Here is a 19,458-nt window from a genome sequence, read left to right as displayed (position 1 = left end):
CTGGGTGCACTTAGAAGGAGGTATAAAAGGTTCAGGGAGTTCAGTCAGAGGAGAAGACAGGGAGCAGAGGCTCAGACCGAGCTCTGCTCCGCAGGCAGGCCGGAGAGAGCGGCCTGAGCCTGGAGGAAGGAGAAGGAAGGAAGAGGAGCGGAGGAGGCTCCAGGAACAAGGAAGGGACCCCAGGGGTGTGGACCGGCGAGTCGCCACCGCACGCCAGAATCTACCTGCTTAGGGGGGTCAGGCCAAAGGGGGAGACCGGTCCCCGAAGCTAGTGGGAGCGGGGAACTACCCTCAGCTAGAAACAGGAGGCTGTGACATTTTATGTGGCGCAGCCCCTCACTACACCCGCTAGGAAGGCACCACATAGGGTCAGGGAAACGGCACCAACGTTCACCCAAGAAGGCCCGAGGCAGCCGGACAGAAGCGAGGTCACTGGTGGGGTATGACAGGCCAGAGAAAGGACACAAAGGGGGTCCTGTGAAAGAAGAATGGTCTACAATTCCAGCAGAGCATTGTAAGAAACTCATTGATGGTTACCAGAAGCGATTGTTCGCAGTTAATTTGGCTAAAGGTTGTGCAACCAAGTATTAGGCTGAGGGTGCCAATACTTTTGTCTGGCCCATTTTTGGAGTTTTGTGTGAAATGGTCAATGATTTGATTTTTGCTTCATTCTCTTTTGTGTTTTTTCCTTGCAAGCAAATTAAATGAAGATAATAATACCAAAGAAATTGTGATTGCAATCATTTTCAGGAAGAAACTGAGTATTATCTGACAGAATTGCAGGGGTGCCAATACTTTTGGCCACCACTGTATATACTGCAATAGTTCTATATTTCAGTATGCAGTTAAAATGACATTCTCCTATGAAGCCAAGTCACAGGTTGGGCTTCAAAGGAGGACTAAGATGGCAGCCACGACAACCCATCAGCACCCCGAAATCGAATCACTGAGGCCGACAGGAGCCAGTGCATGTGCCCCAGAGATCGCACTATATAAATGCCTTTATCAGTGATTGAGGGAGTCATTTAAATTGTTAAACAGAAGCAATTGGAGCAAACTCTGGTCGCTGCCTTTACAGGAAGATGCTGGCTATGTAACACAGCAGCTTCTACCCGGCATGGTTCAGGCTCAGATCCTGAGCCCGCTCTATATAATGGCATCCGACCTGTGAGCTACTATTACATCACGTCAGACATCAGGAAGGGGTTAACAACATAATCGACTCATTCAGACAACCATGTAAATCGGACCGAGATCAGAACGCAGTGCATGGACTGGCGGCTCTCCTGACCTGAGCGTGACAGTGCACTGCATTCCGATTTTGGTCCGGTTTATACTGCCGTCTGACTGCGTCCTTAAATTGCATTCAGGAGACAAAAAAGTAGGATTGAGAATTTCTTTTCATTTTAGTATGTATTTTTTTCTATACATAATGAGGGCCAGTAGAAAAAGTTTGAGAATCTCCGGTGTAAACAACCACACTATGAAATCTTTGGTTTCCAAAAATATATATAAAAAAAATGTCAATATTATAACGGCACTATTGTTTAGGCACTTTACGGCACTATTATGAAAATCAGCTTCAATGTGTAGAGAAAACCCCCACAAGATCGGGTTTATGAGGGTAATTATGGAGACAGGTTTCGTTTAAAAGACGAACACTGAGTAACACCAAGTGTGAGGTCATGGGTACAAAGTCCTGGGATGTCATTCTCTGTAGCAGCTCTCCTGTTACTGACATTATCTGTAACCTGTTCTCCTACTTCCCAGTTGTGACCTCAAAGTCTTGTGACCCATCTGATGTCACCGCCACTCCCTGCTGGAAGAGACATATAGAGCCGAGAGCAGTAAGACAAGTGATCGAGCAGCTGAGAAGAAAGAAACCGCACTCACCAGGTGAGCACCTGCCATTATTACATGTATGACTGACTGACTGATCCCCCAGTATAATGACCACAAGAACTGTGATAACATAATGCTTAGATGTAGCAGAGCCAAGATTGGTCTTACATAGGACTGCAGGTGAAATTACTACATTATCTTTTGATGACACAAGAAAATAGACTAACTCGGCTCTGCTGCCTCAGTGTATGTAAGGTCTATGTAAACGACTGTTAGTTCACATCGGGTTTTTGAAACAGAAACTGAGGTAAACTCTCTAAATCCTCCTCGAAAACTTGGGGCTTCTGCTCAGTGGCTATGTGCACACAACGTCTTTTAGGCCACATTCACATGTTGAGGGTTTTTTTATCTCAGTATCTATAAGCCAAAATCAGGAGTGGAACAATCAGAGGAAAAGTATAATAGAAACACGTCACCACTTCTGTATTTATCACCCACTCCTAGTTTTGGATTACAAATACGGAGGTTAAATACTGACCAAATACTGAACGTGTGAACGTGGCCTAATTAAACTCAGGCAAACCTGACAAATTTTTCAAGCAGAAGACGTTTCAGGAAACCCTGGAAATTTTTTTCCTGAAGCCCTTTTTATGCAGTTTTTTTGGGGGTCACTTCCTGATCGTTTTTCAGATGTTTTTTTTTTAGCCGGCGTTTTCTTTTTTTAAAGGATGTTCCCATTTATTTTTATAAATTCTTTTCTATAAACTTTTTACAGCAGTTAATTTCCCTCCATTTAATAATGAAGAATTCGCTGGAGTTTTCTTTTTTCTTTGCAAAAATAATGGTAAAATGATCCAAAAAAATGTCTGTCTGTCTTCTGGACATCTTTTGAGCTTTCCCATTGACTTGTATTATAAATTACAGAGCGTCTTCCTAGTAGAAACGCCAGAGGAATGGTCAAAACACTTCTTTTAACCGCTCGGCCTTTTTACAAACCTGAAGTGGTAAAGGGACATTCAAAAGACTGAACATGTGCAACGAGTGCTTTTTACGTAGAATGGCTTATGATCATTCTTTTGAGTATTTTCTGGTTTCTCAGGTGGTTTCTGTGGCGAAAGCTGACTGAAAAAGACATTGTGTGCACACAGCCAAAGAAGGAACGTTTCCTGATGCAGTTTCCACTAAAAAATTTTGAACATCTCAGAAAAAAACCTCTAAGACTATGTGCACACTACGTCTTTTTCAGTCGAATTCTGTCTCAGATACTGCCTGAAAAATGCTCCAAAAAATGAATATGGCGCACACCAATGTAAAAGCGACTTTGCTGTGCACTTGTTCAGTCCTTTATTACGTTAACTGCTTCAGGGTTTCGAAACCATGAAGCAGTTAGAACAAGTGACGTTTTTGCTAGGAAGTCGCTCTCTAGTTAATGTATAAATCACAGGAAAAACAATGATAAAATTGCCAGCAATCCTGCTGCAGGAAAAAGATCACCAACTTTTTCCTGAAAAGGTTTCACTCAGAAAAACCTTGGCGGGTGCGTCAGCGTTTCAAAGACGACACGTGCACAATACCGTAAGGCTACGTTCACTCAGATTTTTTGGGACTTTGAAAAATACAAATATTTCAAGCCAAAACTAATGCAACTTTGATGATTTATTTCTTTTCCTGAAGCGTTTTGAATGAGTGTTTTTTCCCCCTTGTGCACGTGGCCTATGTTGAGTATTTTACCTCAGTATTTGTTATCTGACCAAATACTCAACGTGTGAACGTGGCCTTACTGACTACATGGAGACCTTGAAATTACAGGTGACCTTACACCTTAGGCCATGTATATTTGGTGAGATTTTTACCTCAGTATTTGTAAGCTAAATCCAGGAGTGGGTGATAAATCCAGAAGTGGTGACGTGTTTCTGTTATACTTTTCCTCTGATTGTTCAACTCTTGATTATGGCTTACAAATACTGAGGTAAAAAACTGACCGAATACTCAATGTGTGAATGTGGCCTTGAACGTTCTTTGCAGCCTTTTGATTGGACAGTGCCTAGTTTGGAGCGGATTCCATCAGGAGCCAATCAAAGAAATAACATGCACCATCTTTTTTCCTCCAAAAAGTGCTCAAAACCTCTTCAGGAAAAAAAAAAAAAAACTTGTATGAAAGTGGATTTCTCCTAGAAATGAATAGGAAGAATCTTTCAAGCCTTGTTTAAGTGGTTTGTGAGGAAGATTTTGGAGAGGATCCGCTCAAAAAAAAAACCTCTCTAAATATTGCCCCATAGAAGTGCTTATTTCCTGACTCTTCAGGTATTCTCTTGTTTCCACCAAGACCAGTCATTCCAGTTTTGTATTTTCTTACAGTTCTGGTGTGGCCCCTGGGGGCCAAACACTATTTTTAGCTTAGTGAAATGCAGTTCCTCCCTGAAATTTTACCTGCATAGTCTCTAAGAATTAATTTGAACACAGGATCATTATTGCACCCACAAAAGGTTGTCACCCAGCATCCCTAGAGACCTGAATGCATTATCAATCATTATTATTATTATTATTATTAATGCCAAACCTCCATAGTGATGCGACAATACATCCTGAGAGTTGTAGTTTGGTAACATCCGGAAGGACACAGATTAAAGGGCATTTTTATAGCGTGGAGGGAGTCGTAGTTTCAAAACAAATGGAGAGTCACAGGTTAAGGCCACGTGCACACTTTCAGTATTCAGTGAGTTTTTTACCTCAGTATTTGTAAGTCAAAACCAGGTGTGGAACAATCAGAGGAAAAGTATAATAGAAACACGTCACCACTTCTGTATTTATCACCCACTCCTGGTTTTGGCTTACAGATACTGAGGTAAAATACTGATCAAATACTGAACGTGTGACTGACACTTTCATAGGATGATGAGAGTTGCAGTTTTGACACAGCTAGAGGGCCACCTACTTACTTTAGTAATTTGGCAGGTAATTCTGGTATTACCTGACATGAAGCACATTAATGACGTAGCCATCGGTCGCACCCAGCTGTGAGGTGACGCTGATTTGTCATAGGAGGCATCTCTGAATCATAAGAAAGTCTGACCTGATACTCTGTGATTCAGAATATACGATTGAAGGGCAGAAAATGTAGCAAACATTTATTTCCTGCAGTAGAAAAACAGCTTTGCCTGGAAATCCCTCACCGGAGCAGCTCAGCGAGTCTTTATTCACATGTTTCCTGGAAAGCGTACTTTCCCAAACCCCCGAATGGCAGTTTTGTCTATTTATGCAGAGATGCATCTCCTCCTCCACCACTTCACATTCAGAAGCGCGGAAAAGCTGAATGAGAACCATGTCAGAGCCAATATCGCCTGTCATCCAGCTTTCCCAAGGTCAAAAATCACCAAAAATGGAAGTTGCTTTTTTCTCAAGTTGCTAAAATTTTTTTTTATTTGGGGGCGACCACTATGTCACTTCTGACCAGGGTTATTACCCAGCTTTCCTATAATCCTAAATGCATCAACCTGCTCACATATTGCTGTAAATAGGAAGATTTGACAATCAGGAGTCTGGGAAAGCTGGGTGTCAGCCACTGTCTTCAGTAATCTCTAGCTCTGCAGAGCATTGCATCTGTTTTTCTACAAGTACATATATCGACTTATTCTGAAGACAATCACTGATCTCATTTTGCTATTTATCTACACCCCAAAAGCAAATATATTAATCTGCAGATTAGTGCCGAGTTGTCTGCAGAGCATTACTCTGTGCTTTCTACCCACCCTGTAGATGCAAATTAATAATTTCTCTGTCGATCTGCAGAACATTACTCTGCTTTGGCTACCATTTAATATATTCTGAAGATAATTTATCATCACCTCTCTATGTACCGCAGAGCATTGCTCTGTTGTGCACATATCTGAATATAAAAGTCTGCAAAATAAATCAATATGTATCTGTCAAAGTCTGCAGAGTATTGCACTGAAATGATTTCCAGCTTCACATACAATGTCCGCTAATCTGACATTTTTCTATAGGCAGCACTAGACTTCAGGCTCATTTTCTGCATAGCCCATGGAAGAACTCGACAGATTGCTTCACCCGAGCCTGAAATAGCTGATAACAGGGAGCAATAGATTGCGTTCAGCCATGCCTAACCGCCATTATTTTACCTCTAAGGCTATTGAGGTCTTTTTTTGAGGCAGAGAAAAACAAATTTTCTACTGGAAACCGCTTTAGCAAATGCTCCTTCTTTGAAGAGTTTTTGGAGGAGTTTTTAATTTTCTGAAGAATTTCTTGAGTTTTTTGTCAGGAATTTCTGTAGCAGAAAGTCTCCAAAAATCATAAGGAGTTTAAAAATCAGTAGGTTTTTTTATTTGGAGAGTTTGAGAGATTTTGCTCCAAAAACTCCTGAAAAAAACTCAATGTACACCATTAAAGGGAATATGTCAGCAGGTTTTTGCTATGGAATCTGAGAGCAGCATGAAGTAATAGGGGCAGATACCCTGATTCCAGTGATGCGTCAATTCGTTTACTGGATGCAGCAGTTGTGATAAAATCATTTTTCTCTACTGCAGATCAAGCAGAACTCAGAATGCTGAGTCCTGTGTAACCCCGCCCACACCACTGATTGGTAGCTGTGTACACTGTGCATAGGCAGAAAGCTGCAAATCACTGGTGGGGGAGTGTTTACACAAAGCAGTTGACTGAGGCACCAAACACCTAGTCCTGTAGTGATAATCTCATGATTTTTATTAAAACAGCAACACATAAGTGACATATTGCTGGAATAAGGCTCTCTGTCCATACATTATACTGCTCTGTGTTAACATAACAAAAATGGAATCTGGGTTAAGGTATATGTACACAATGGCTTTTCCAGGCAGATTCCACACACCAAGGTGTGTTCATACCGAGTTTTTTTTTTCATAAGGAAAAAGTGCCACAAAAGCACTGCATATAGTGACCATAATGCACAGCAATATAAAAATGACATTGCTGTGCACATGTTCAGTCTTTTGTTAACTCTTTGTGACGCGCCCCCTGGGCCGTAGGGTACCAGGTGCCGGGCCGGTAGATACCGGGGAATGTCACAGTGGCGGTGACCCGGTCTGTGACCCAGGGCGGTCAATAAAAGGGGTGATGTATAGGGGATTATAGAGATTTTATAGAGTTCGTGACGCCACCTGTGGAATGCGGCTAAAGGGAGCCGCCGCTGCGGAGCAGTCCTCTGGAGCTGGTGTTACGGCAGCAGGGATGGTGTGGCTCTCCACAGGAAGAGCTAGCTCCAGGGCAGTGTAGATGATGTTGCAGGTTGTGCTGGGCGTTGTAGTGCAGGGGTTGATGGCGCAGCAAGAAACACAGAGACAAGGAAGTGCAGTCCCAGGGTCTTTACTGATGGTGATTAGATAAGCCGGGACTAGAGTACTGGCTAGAAGTGGGAGCCCGGGCAGCCTGGAAGCAAGTAAAGAATCCTCCTTGTCAGGTGAAGTTGGAGGCCTTCCCTCTCTGCTAAACTCTGTGGCCCTGCTGCTTGTAGCTGTGCGGTGGCCCTCGTCCCTGAGTGTAACGTTTCTGTGCTCACCCGTACGGCAGGCAGCTCGGGCCTTGCTGGCGCGTCGCTCCAACGTGGCGGTGCTGGGCCCTACGGTGCTGCTGAGCCTCCGGGCGTCTGATGGGGCCAGGAGACCTGCAATCTCCTACCCTCCGGTTTCTGCGGCTGGGCCTTCAGTGCCCCACAGCCTCGGACTCCGGTGTCCTGTTCTTCTGTGCGGTATTTCTGGGGTGAGCTGCCGCGCAGCTCCAGTCCCCAGCTCCTCTCTCCTCGACGTCCTCACTTCAACTCCTGACACTAAGACTAACTAACCCCGCCCCCAGATCCCAGTTGCCAAGGGGAGGTGCTCCCCTTGCTGGTCTGGAGCCAGGAAAGTGTTGCATGTTTAGTATCCCTGACTAGGGGATCCCGGCTTGCTTCCAGGCATGGCATTACCTCTTTTGAGGGAGGCAATGCCACTGTGGCAACCAGACCCCTGGGGTGCCACATTCGAACTGCACCAGGTTTCAGAAACTGAAGCGGTTCAAAGAAGTAGCATGTCCGCTGTTTGGGCTGCTTTGTTTGGAAGCCGCCACCCTTTATAGTAGAAAGTAGAGGGAAAAAAAAAAAAGACACCAATGACGGAGCCACCGCAAAAAGAGGGTGACAAATCCGCCAGTGAAGCTGCTTCTGGAAAGAGCTATGTGCACATACCCTTACAAAAATCCTTGAAACCTAGAGGGTATATGCACACAACACCTTTTTCAGGTGGATGCCGCCTGAAAAAGTGCCCCATAAAATGAACAAAGTGTACAGCAATGTCAAAACGTCATTGCTGTGTACATGTACAGTCTTTTGTAATTTCTTTTAACCTTTTCAGAGTTTGGAAACTTTGAAGGGGTTAAAAAGGGACCTGCTCATTCTTCGTGTAACTTCCGCTCTTTATACTTCACAGCATAGAAAGAAAGATGTCGATGGCAATAGCAAAAGCGCCTGCGAAGCCACCTCAGAAAAATTGAATCAGAATTGGTGACTTGTTTCTATTATACCTTTTCTCTGATTGTTCCTGACGCGCCCAGGGGATGGGGACGACTCGGCGCCCGGGCCTTGTTGTTGCCTGACCTTGGGGGATGTCGCGGTGGTCGGCTCCCGGGCCCGTACCCTGGGGTCACTCTTAAAAAGGGGGGAAGTTATATGGAATAGGGAAATGTTCGTGACGCCACTTGTGGTGTCTGGTGAGGATCACCAATGCTGCAACAGTCCTCTGAGGCCGGTGTTCAGGCAGCTTAGTTGGTGCGGCTCCCCACAGGTGGAGCAGGGCCTCAGGGGAGCGTAGGAGAAGGGATGCAGGACAGAGGGGACCCAGCCGGGTCAGAGGAAGGATAGAAGAATAGGCACGCACACCGGAGTTCACTTCAGTACCTTTACTGGTGGTGTTTCAGGCACGATCCAGGGCACTTTAGGATGAAGGGTGCATATCAGGACTCTACCCAGTGAGTGGGTGTGGGGCCTCCTGTTTCTTGCCTTTTCCTGATAAGTTTCTGACCTGCCTGGAACTAGGCCTAACTTGGTCTCTGTCTTGCACCTGCTGACCTGGTGGTAGGGCCTTCTGTTAGAGATCACACTCCCCGATCTCTTGGGCCTCCGTGACTCCTGACCCTGGTATAACAGTCAGCATTTGGTGTTCCTGGGACATATAGTTCGCGAGGGGTTCCAGTTGTTTCTGCTGGATGTAAGGGATCCCTGCAGACGCGGACCCGGTGTCCGGTAAATGGTTTTGGGGTGAGCTGGCTAAGCTCCTCTGCCCCCTATGTAGCTTGCTTACTCCACTCGCCTTCGGCTGTGCTCGGGGCCCTCGCTAGGCTTCACACGGGCAGTAGGCCTCGCTACTCTTCACCGCTCTTTCGGCGTCGGCACGCCTTAGGCTCACTAATCTGAGCTCACTGAGTCTGGGCTGGACTGACAACCTCTCTGGCTGCAGCAGACTGACTTTCTAACAGACTGTAGACTCTAAACTGCATACTCCAGACTGTAGACTCCAGACTGTGAATGCTATGAGGGCCTCTTGTGGAGGAATCCGTCCATGCACCCCTCCGGGATCTGTGGCACCAAGGCGCAGCAGGGCGCCACATTCCTCAAATGGTTTTGGCTCCCACTCCTGAGAAAAAATACTGACCAAATACTGATAGTGGGGCCGTGGCCTTAGAGTTTTTCCCTGAAGCATTTTTGGCCAGCCTTTCAATTGGTCAGGGCCTAGTTTGGAGAAGTTTCAATCAGGATCTGCTTCAAAGAGGTGGCACTTTAAAAACTTGAAACTGAAAAGAATGCTCAAAAGCCAGAACAGATGAACAGCAAAGTGGTTTCACAATGGAAATTAATAGAAAGTTTTTTTATGAGCAATTTTTCAGGTGTCTATTCTAGCAGATCTGTTCCCAAAAAAACTCCTAAAAAAAAACGGTGTGTGTACAAAGCCTAACAAAGAAAATAAATGCTCTCATTCCAGGCACTTGAATCATGTCTCTGTATCCGTCTCTAGAAGATCTGAAGGTGGACCGTGCATTACAGGTGAGCACAGAATGATGATGTTTTTTTTTCCTAGTAAAAATAGCCCATTAAAGAGCCCTCGTCCCTTTTCTGCCCTCATTTTTGATAAACATGATTTTACAAATAAGGGATAGCCCTTTAAACTAACATTTTACCAAACTTCCCTGCCTGCAATGACAAGGAGGGCACTAGAGAAGAAGCTGAAAGAATAAGAGCTGCTCTGCAGTGTCTGCCAAGTGCTAATGTCTTCCGTATGACTGCTGTCTCCTTGTCAGACATCTGGGGTTAAGTAATCATTACCCTCCCTTATTTGTATAAAATGTCAGGGGCACCGAGAAGGAAACTAGAGAGGAAGGTGCGGCAGCCACCAGGGTGACAGTCACAACATGTACATGTGCTGAGTCACATGCTGTCAGCGTGTGCTCTGGTGACATGATGGTCACGTGACAGCCATGTATTAGCGGTTATCCTTTGGGTTATGCCATGACACAATCTGGCACTGTGTTGTTCTATCTCACGTGATATAATAACAGATATCGCTCCCTCGCAGGGGAGAAGGCGACATTTGGGATTACCGGAGAGAGACATGTTTATTTTCATTTATGTTTTCCAGGCTCAGTCCAACCAAGTGATCGCCCACTCATCGCCCGCAGCTATAATGTCACCTGCGTCCTGCAGCCAAAGTAGGTGGCACTCAGTAAATGTTTCATCTGTGGTACAAGAAAGAGCTCAAGCTTTAACCCCTTTATTACTGGGAATTTTTCAGTTTTTTTTCCCTCCCCTTTTATCTAAGAGCCAAATGCTTTTAGTTTTTATCCCCATCAACATAGGGAAATGGTAAACACAATTCTTTACGTCAGTACAATCACGGCGATACCAAACTTCTAAGAAGTTTTTTTAATATATATATTTTAGTGGATAAAATCCATTTGGGCTACATATCTATATTTGTTTCATGATGGTGGGTGGGGAACATGCAGCGACAGAGAAACGACAAATCTGATGTTCCAGTTTTTGTTTGCCTTTTAACATACAATTTAAACAATTTTGTATTTCAATAGATTGGACACGACAATAACAAATATATATTTTTTTCATATTTCTTTATTTTTGACCTGGGAAAAGGGGGGTGATTTATACTTTTTGTTTTTTTACTATATTTTTTAGTCCCCCTATGAGGAGTACAAAAATGGCAATCATGGGGGCCTTCATAATAGGGAGGAGGTGGGAGATGGATTGATCCAAATCACATACTTGTGGTCACATACCCACCACCAACACAGGGGAATCCTCACAACGTGCACTGCAATTTGAGGATTCACAAGTCTGCAGTCACAGAGTAACTGCAGACTTGTAGCTTAAGACTGAACATCCCCTTTAAGTTACTTTTCTGTCCTCTTTCTTGCTGCACTGTTGGATTTTGTGTCAAAATGGACACACAATATTTGATTAATTTTGTGCAAATTCAAAGATGCTTCCCCACCCCCCTCAATGTTGCACGTTAGCACGGTGGCTCAGTGGTTAGCACTGTTGCTTTGCAGTGCTGGGGTCCCAGGTTCAAATCCCACCAAGGACAACATCTGCAAGGAGTTTGTATGTTCTCCCCGCGTTTGCCTGGGTTTCCTCCGGCTTCTCTGGTTTCCTCCCACACTCCAAAAGACATACTGATCGGGAATGTAGATTGTGAGCCCCAATGGGGACAGTGATGATGATGACTGTAAAGCGCTGTGGAATTAATGGCGCTATATAAGCAAGATAAATAAACTGCACAAAAACAAAACACGGCGGTGTGTAGCAAATTAGTCCCCTGTTATTTTCTGTTATCAGCCATAATTTACAGTGGGGGTCAGTTGAGTTTTAGCTTGATGCCAATCATCACATGCCATTTATGCCTCAGGGCCATACTGACACTGAGTTTTTGCATTACCAGATATGCTCCGCTGGCTGAGACTGAGATTTCAGAATTAATTTGGTTTCTCTTTTTAAAGGTTTGTACCCAAATCTGTCAGAATTGAACAATTACATGGGACTGTCGCTGACGGACGAGGAGATACAGCTCAATATGTCACTGGTTCCATCTGGAGGAAATGTGAGTGTGGTAATTCTCATGTCAAGAAAGCCAAATAATTCCTACAGGCCGGATACTTCTCACAGCTGAGGGTTTGTTACAATGGTGACCAGTCTGGACGATCCTCAGTAAACTTGTAAAAAAAAAAAAAAAGAATAAAATAAAAAATAAAATATTATACTTACCTTCTGATGGCCCCCGGTGTCTTTGTCTTGGCTTGCCGGCAGATCGCGATGGACTGGAGGACCTGCGCTGACGTCATAGTCATGTGACGGGTCACGCGACGCTGACGTCGGCAGGTCCTTCAGTGTACTGCGATCTGCCGGCAAGGCAGGACCGAGCGAAGCAAGACACCGGGAGCCATCAGAAGGGAAGTATAGATTTATTTTTTTATTTTTTACCATTCTTTTAAGGTCACACTATATGAATCCATGCCGGTTGCATGGATTTATATAGTGTGACCAAGTTGACAAGCACTTTCCAAGTGATGCTAAAATCACTTGAAAAGTGCTTGTCAACCCGCATGCGGAAACGCATGTGAAGAACGCTTCACTTCCGCTTGTCCCTGGCAGGAAAAACACATGTACAATCCGCATGTACAACCCGCATGCGGAAATGCATGTGAAGAACGCTTCCCATCCGCTCGTCCCTGGCAGGAAAAACGCATGTACAATCCGCATGCGGAAATGCATGTGAAAAACGCTTCACATCCGCATGTCCCTGGCAGGAAAAACGCATGTAAAATCCGCATGTACAATCCGCATGCGTTTTTTCTGCCAGGGAGATGCAGAAACGCTCAGGAAAAAATCCGCAGCATTTCTGCATCATAGGCACATAGCCTAAAGGATGCTCTAGATAAGAAGGCAGACTCCTTCCTGCGTCACACCTGGGAAGCGGCAGCAGGGGGCCTGAAACCAGCAGTAGCAGGCACTTGTGTTGCTAGGTCACTCATGGTGTGGCTTCAACAATTAGAAGACATGTCCCTGGCAGGAAAAACGCATGTACAATCCCCATGCGTTTTTTTCTGCCAGGGAGATGCAGAAACGCCCAGGAAAAATCCGGAGCATTTCTGCATTGTGGGCACATAGCCTAAGGCTATGTTCACACTTTGCGTTTTTGCCGTGCTTTTTCTGCAAATGAAATGCTGTTTTTTTGCAGTAACTGTAGCATGTAAATTCTTTCAATGGTTTTGCAGCGTTTTTTTCAGCGTAGCAAGCAATGAGAGAGTGCAAAAACACGCAACCATGTGTTTTTGCTGCTGTTTTGGTGACTAACGTTATTAAACACATACTGTGAACAAATATATAATCTGTACCAAAAATGCAGAATAACCTGCTTTTTGTAAGCAGATTTTTTTTTTTACTGCCAAGAGAGTAGGTTTTGGCTGCAGAAAAAAATGCAGCAAAAAGCAACATGTGAACATAGTCGTTGGCTGGATGTTTAAAGTAGATGAGCTCTGAAACACTGAAGCGTATAATAAAATAAATATATAAAATTTAATTATATAATAATAATAATAATAATAATAATACTAATAATAATATTATATGCTCCGGTGTTTCAGAGCTCATATAGTTTAAAGATCCAGGCAGAGACTATACCTGGAGAAGAGACTAGTCTGGCACTTGGCCCTTCCAGCACTGCTACAGGTGATTGACAGGTCTCTTGCTGTGGGAGAGACCTGTCAATCGCCTCTAGCAGTGCTGGGGGAGGCGCCATACTAGTCTCTTCTCCAACTATAGTCCACGCCTGGATTTTTAAAGTATAACACCTCTGAAATACCGGAGCGTTTCAGAAAAAAATATACATACCTGGCTGGAATCGCGCAGCCAGGATCTGATTCATGCTGCCCGTGGTCTGGGCAGCATTAATCAGGTGACAGATTTCCTTTAAGTCCTGTATAGCTTTTCAGCATCTACATGCACAAATAACTAACATGGTGTTTTCCCATTTTCCGTTATATACAGTGTGTACGCCATTATTTACATTGTTCGTTCTCCTCGCTCTGCAGGAAGTGGCCGTCCCCCACACCCTCCCAGGAGGTCTGGTGGCCCCGGTCACCGGCAATGACATCGGTTTGAGAAGAGCAGAAATTAAGAATGGAATCCGGGAGATGATCTTATGTAAGGACGAGCACGGCAAGGTGGGCCTGAGACTGCGGGCCGTGGATAAGGTGAGGAGATGCTGGAGGGAAGTGCATGGCCCGGAACGGCTTGGATGAGTTAGTGGGACTAACACTCTGCAATGGTCTCTCATTCTAGGGGGTCTTTGTGCAACTCGTTCAGGCCAATTCTCCAGCCTCCCTGGTGGGTCTGAGGTTCGGGGATCAGATCCTACAGATTGATAATCAGGACTGTGCCGGATGGAGCAGTGACCGGGCGCACAAAGCACTAAAGAAAGCCGGACAAGACAGGATCAGCATGATAGTCAGAGATCGGTGAGTTACTCCTACATACAGGCAGGCACCATGTCCAAAAACCCAAGATTTCCTCTCGGAAGGGGTTAATTAATTGCTGACCACAATACAGTTAAACCCTGCTGTTCCAGTGCTGTGCCCCCTATCCTCCCTACTGGTCTTCTGTTCCATGACTGCAGCTGTCACATCTTATATATCCCAAGTGACCACTGCAGCCAATCACTGAAGTCAGTGTTTATTGAACAGGACAGTGATTAGCTGCAGTAGTCACATGGGCTTTAACACAGCATGGACGATTGGGGATGTAGTGGGTAAGTATACATTATTCACGTATTTTAGGTGTATTGCTGTCTGTGGACAGCTTTTTAATTAACGTGGACAAAATCCTTTAAAAAGCCATTCTCCCTCAAAATTTCTCTTGTAACCATAGAGACACATAGGAGCTGTGTACATAAAACGGTATTAAATGGTTTTGAATTATTTTATTTGCAGTGCTGCTGCATTTTTCTTTTAGGTGCCTTGGGACATTAAAAAAAAATGGAAGTGAAGACAGAAGTATCTATCACATCTAGAAAAGTTGGGCAACAGTTAACATGGCTGTCATCACAGCCAACATGGTTATCAGTTTCTGACAAACCTGGCTGACAACAACTCATGAGTTAATAAGAAAGCGAGTAAGGCTGAAATGGCAGTCATGTCTACGGTCGTCACAAGAAAATACTGAAGGGGGAAGGGTGCTCAAAGTTTTGGCCAGGACTTTACTTCTTCTGATTCTTAGTGGAATGATCGACTAAACATTACGGGATTTAGGGAGCATCCAATCTAGAATTAGGCTTTTAGTTTCTTTATTTCTCTATGGCACAAAACATGAAATATACATCAAATATTCACCATTATTTCAGTGACAGCTGCAGCGTATACAACCACTATGGAAATACAAGGAAGGACTAAGGCGGCAATTTACCTAGAACAGTGCCCTCTGGTGGACGCTCTGCTTCTGTCACCATTGGGTCTGTAGCGGAATGATGAAGAAATGCCGCTGTCTTCCTACACTAGAAGTATCCACACGGGCTCACATCAGTCATTGTGGGAAAACCTGTAAATAGGGCTAAAAAGGAACAGGCAAAATAAATCATGGCACTTGTACACACATCCAAGTAAGTCCACTGCACCATCTGGCACACCTGCCAACATGGATGAGATTTAAAAGGGCTTGATGGGGGGAGTAGGGTTGCCATGTTACAAAAATAAAGCACAGGTTGTGTATAGTATGGTGTTAACTTCAATGGAACTGCTCTGCTATTATTACATGTAACTCATGGACAGTGTGAGACACGATTTTAAGAAAAAAAAGGAGCCATCCAATTCTAATCTTGTACAACCATGGGGTCAGTTAAGCTGAGTAGGTATAATTGGATCAGTGCCCATTAGTGGCCATGGCATCAGATGATTTAAGTTCATATAAACAGCAGTAGTGCCCTCTACTGGTCATACCATCAGTTGGAGCAGAGCCTCTCTAGTGGTCATGGCACTAGATCAGATAATATAATTAAAGAAGTGCCCTTTAGTGGTCATATTATCACTTCAGTTCAGTAGGGATAGTTAGAGCAGTGTACTCTAGTGGTTATAATGAGTTCAGTTTAGTAGGTATAATTAGAGCAGTGCCTTCTAGTGGTCACATCAGTTCAGTAGGGATAGTTAGAGCTATGCCCTCTAGTGGTCACATCATAAGTTCAGTAGGGATAGTTAGAGTAGTGCCCTCTAGTGGTCATATCAGCTGTTTAGTATGAATAATTAGAGCTATGCCCTCTAGTGGTCTTATCACTTCAGTTTATTAGGTATAATGGTACAATTAGAACCGTGCCCTCATGTGGCCACTGGAATATATTCCAACATAATACAATTTCGCAGAGCCAACATAAAACTTGTAAAAATACAGTTTTCCAGTAACGTACACTGAGCTATCCATACCCTTACAGAGCGTGCTCACCCCATGTTTTCCGTAACATATTGATTTCCAGTGAAACCAACACAAAGCAAAATCAATTATCTAGAGGTCATGGGGTAGAACTGGGCAGCTGCTTACATGGTAAAATCAAAATGACAATGTGCACCGGCCTTAAAGGACCCTGTAGTATTTTTAGTTTCCTATATCACACTACTATAGTGTGAATATTATATCTCCCACAATGCACCACAGCAGACACTGAACCAGCAGGGGATAGAGGAGGACCATGCAGCTCTGGGTGTGACTGGAGAGAAGACCTGATGTAGCCTTTGCACAAGATTACTTAGATTAATCTGTCAAACATTTGTAGATTTTAGTTTCCTAGACCTGTAGAGGGCGCCACTGACCGTCACCTGTGTTTTTTTTCTCAGTCCATTCCAGCGTACAGTTACTCTACAGAAGGACGGCTCGGGACACGTTGGCTTTGTGTATAAGAAGGGCAAGATCACCTCACTGGTGAAGGACAGCTCGGCTGCCAGGAACGGGCTGCTCACCAACCATTACCTGTGTGAGGTCAACGGGCAAAATGTCATTGGACTCAAGGTGAAGCCACAGACAAATGTATAGGGGCCGTGTGTGGAATCTTATAGTTCTGTGCCCTATTAAAGTGTGAAAGTTTATGTATTAGAGAATTGAATGAATAACACTTCCCCAGTATAAACTTAACGACAAAACAAGGAAACGGCAGCAAGAATCTCAAAGGTATCTGTAGCATTTCCATACATAGGTGGAGATTATGGAATTGCAATGTATGCAGTTATTGTAGAATGATTCTGTAGAATGCTGGAGAATAGGGGTTGGAGTGTCATTCAGGGTACAAGTGACCGGTGTGTGCTGGAGTATGAGACGGAAAGGATCATACAGTGAATAAATTCGGTGAGCGATTGCTGGACATTTACGATAAGGACTTTAAATGTTATAAAATGTTTCCTCTTCTCAGGACCGTGAAGTAGAAAATATTATGGCATCATCTGGGCACAGTGTAACAGTCACCGTGATCCCCACCGTCATCTATGAGCACATTGTAAAAAGGTAAGACTCTACTTAAGGGAGCACGATGAGGGATACTTAACACTGGGTCAATAGGGCAACAGTGTTGGAGAACCGCTCTTGTCCTGCAATGCAAGTATCCAAATGGGGATGAAGAAAGAAAAAAAAAAAATATTATATATATATATATATATATATATATATATATATATATATATATATATATATATATATATATATATATATATATATATATATATATATATATATATATATATTTATTTTTATTATTTTTTTTTTCAATTCACTATGTCCTCAATGGGACATGCCATCAATGCCATCAAGGAGATCCTCTGCTCCATTCTAGTCGGCCATTGGAGACAAGGTTTAGGATCAAGCAGGAATGGAGGGCAAAGTGCTGTGGAATTAATGGTACTATATAAGTAAAACAAATAATAATACACTCTGATACTTCTCAAGTGAAATCAGGCGACACCAGGAAAAAAAAAATCAGGCATGTTAAGAATTCAACATGCCCAATCTTTCAAATAGGCTGAATGAATGTTGACAGAACATCAAATACTCAACTGTGGATAAATGTGGTGGATAAATGGCGAGTTCAGCTGATGTAGGTTTCTATACGGTAGAAATTATAAAAAACATTTCTTCTGTCAGATGATCCCATTTCCCAGCTGGGAGTTAAAAGCAGGCAACTAAACATTTGGCTGTATTTTTGTTTTCCCAGAATGTCCTCCGGACTGCTAAAGGGCTCCATGGATCATTCTATCCCAGAGGTGTGAAGTCATCTGGCCGGAAAACCATCTATGCAAGCCCCAACAATCTGTCTGATAGGACTGCGTGCATCTTTAGGCTAATATGCACTTTATAAATGTGGGACCTCGAACCTCTTCCTACAGGAGCCCCTCCACATCTGACCTATGGACTGTCCACATCTTATCCGGCCTTACCTTAGGCAAAAGACTAATAAAAAAAAAGAGCAAGACATGTACAGCAAGTGTTAAATCTATGCAGAACTCACTCATCGAGAGGGTAAAACTGCACAATCCGGAGGGGAGCTGTGCGTTATGAGTAAGCCCAACACTGAGGTTTACGGTTGGCAGAAAAAAAGTCTGTGTCCTTAATGTGGGCTATCAACTCCTTACGGGAACCAGTCATGTGGAGCTGGTGTCTGATCTTTAGGGCACCATGTTATAGAGCAGGAGGAGCTGAGCAGATTGATATATAGGTTTGTGGGAAAATATTCAGTATAACTTATTTTATTCATTTAAATCCCTTCCAATTCTATGCTTAGGAGTCCAGTAGGCGGTCCTACAGCACAGACTGTTAATCACGGACTAAACCCACCCACCGGACTCCTGAGCACAGAAAGGGGAATTTAAATGATATACAAATTATACCAAATCTTGTCCCTTAAAACCATGTGTTAAAATTGCTCTTGCCCATCTTCAATGTAACTGTGGTTTCACGAGAACTTGCAACAAAATGTCTGTATCTGCCTCTAGCTCTTCCCCTCCATAGAATCTTATAAGCACCAACTGTCATATCCTCTCTCCATAATGGGAAAGTCTGTCTTCATTGAATGCAGATTTTGATCATGAATTGAGCGTAAAAGATCAGTCCAGGAGGAGAAAGAAGCAGATTCCTCTGATAAGATATATTACAAATCTGCTTATTTTCATGTGTACTATTGATTTATGACATAAAAATTAACAACTGTTACTCTTTAAATATCCCCGTAATATAATAAATGGAACGTTCCATTTCCTCTTCCTGTAACCATCATCATGTGAGCCACCCGCTTACTATACTGCATCCTGTCTACACTGTAATGGCGGGTTTCAAGAAAATCACAGCATTTTTTGGCGGTGTATAACATTTGATGGGTATATCTGGGATTTACCTTAGCTAGTGAGGTCTTACAGTGGAGATTCCCTTTAATGTTTACCATTGTGTTTTGTTACAATGTCTCAGTGATTTTGTGTTTAACAAAATATTGTGACTTTAATAATAATAATATAGAAAATAATTTACCTTTTGTGATTTGTCTGGTCTTCCTATGATCCCACCCA

General features: G+C 43.5%; 1 protein-coding gene across 1 annotated transcript; it reads left to right on the top strand.

Annotated features, from left to right (window-relative positions):
• The first annotated feature begins 1,756 nt into the window (after positions 1-1,756).
• SDCBP2 (syndecan binding protein 2) lies at positions 1,757-19,415 on the top strand. Its single transcript, XM_073682860.1, has 9 exons — positions 1,757-1,896; positions 9,846-9,907; positions 10,500-10,569; positions 11,875-11,975; positions 13,966-14,127; positions 14,216-14,391; positions 16,750-16,921; positions 17,319-17,410; positions 18,114-19,415. Exons 2-9 carry the CDS (start codon positions 9,857-9,859, stop codon positions 18,166-18,168), a joined length of 879 nt encoding a protein of 292 aa, XP_073538961.1. The 5' UTR covers positions 1,757-1,896; positions 9,846-9,856; the 3' UTR covers positions 18,169-19,415.
• The last annotated feature ends 43 nt before the right edge of the window (positions 19,416-19,458 follow it).

Source organism: Phyllobates terribilis, unplaced genomic scaffold (genome assembly GCF_046119375.1).
Source record: "Phyllobates terribilis strain yellow unplaced genomic scaffold, ASM4611937v1 Scaffold_5__5_contigs__length_657084704, whole genome shotgun sequence".
Taxonomy (NCBI): Eukaryota; Metazoa; Chordata; class Amphibia; order Anura; family Dendrobatidae; genus Phyllobates; species Phyllobates terribilis.
The sequence above is the reverse complement of the archived record's forward strand: the minus strand, read 5'-3'. Positions and strand labels throughout refer to the sequence as shown.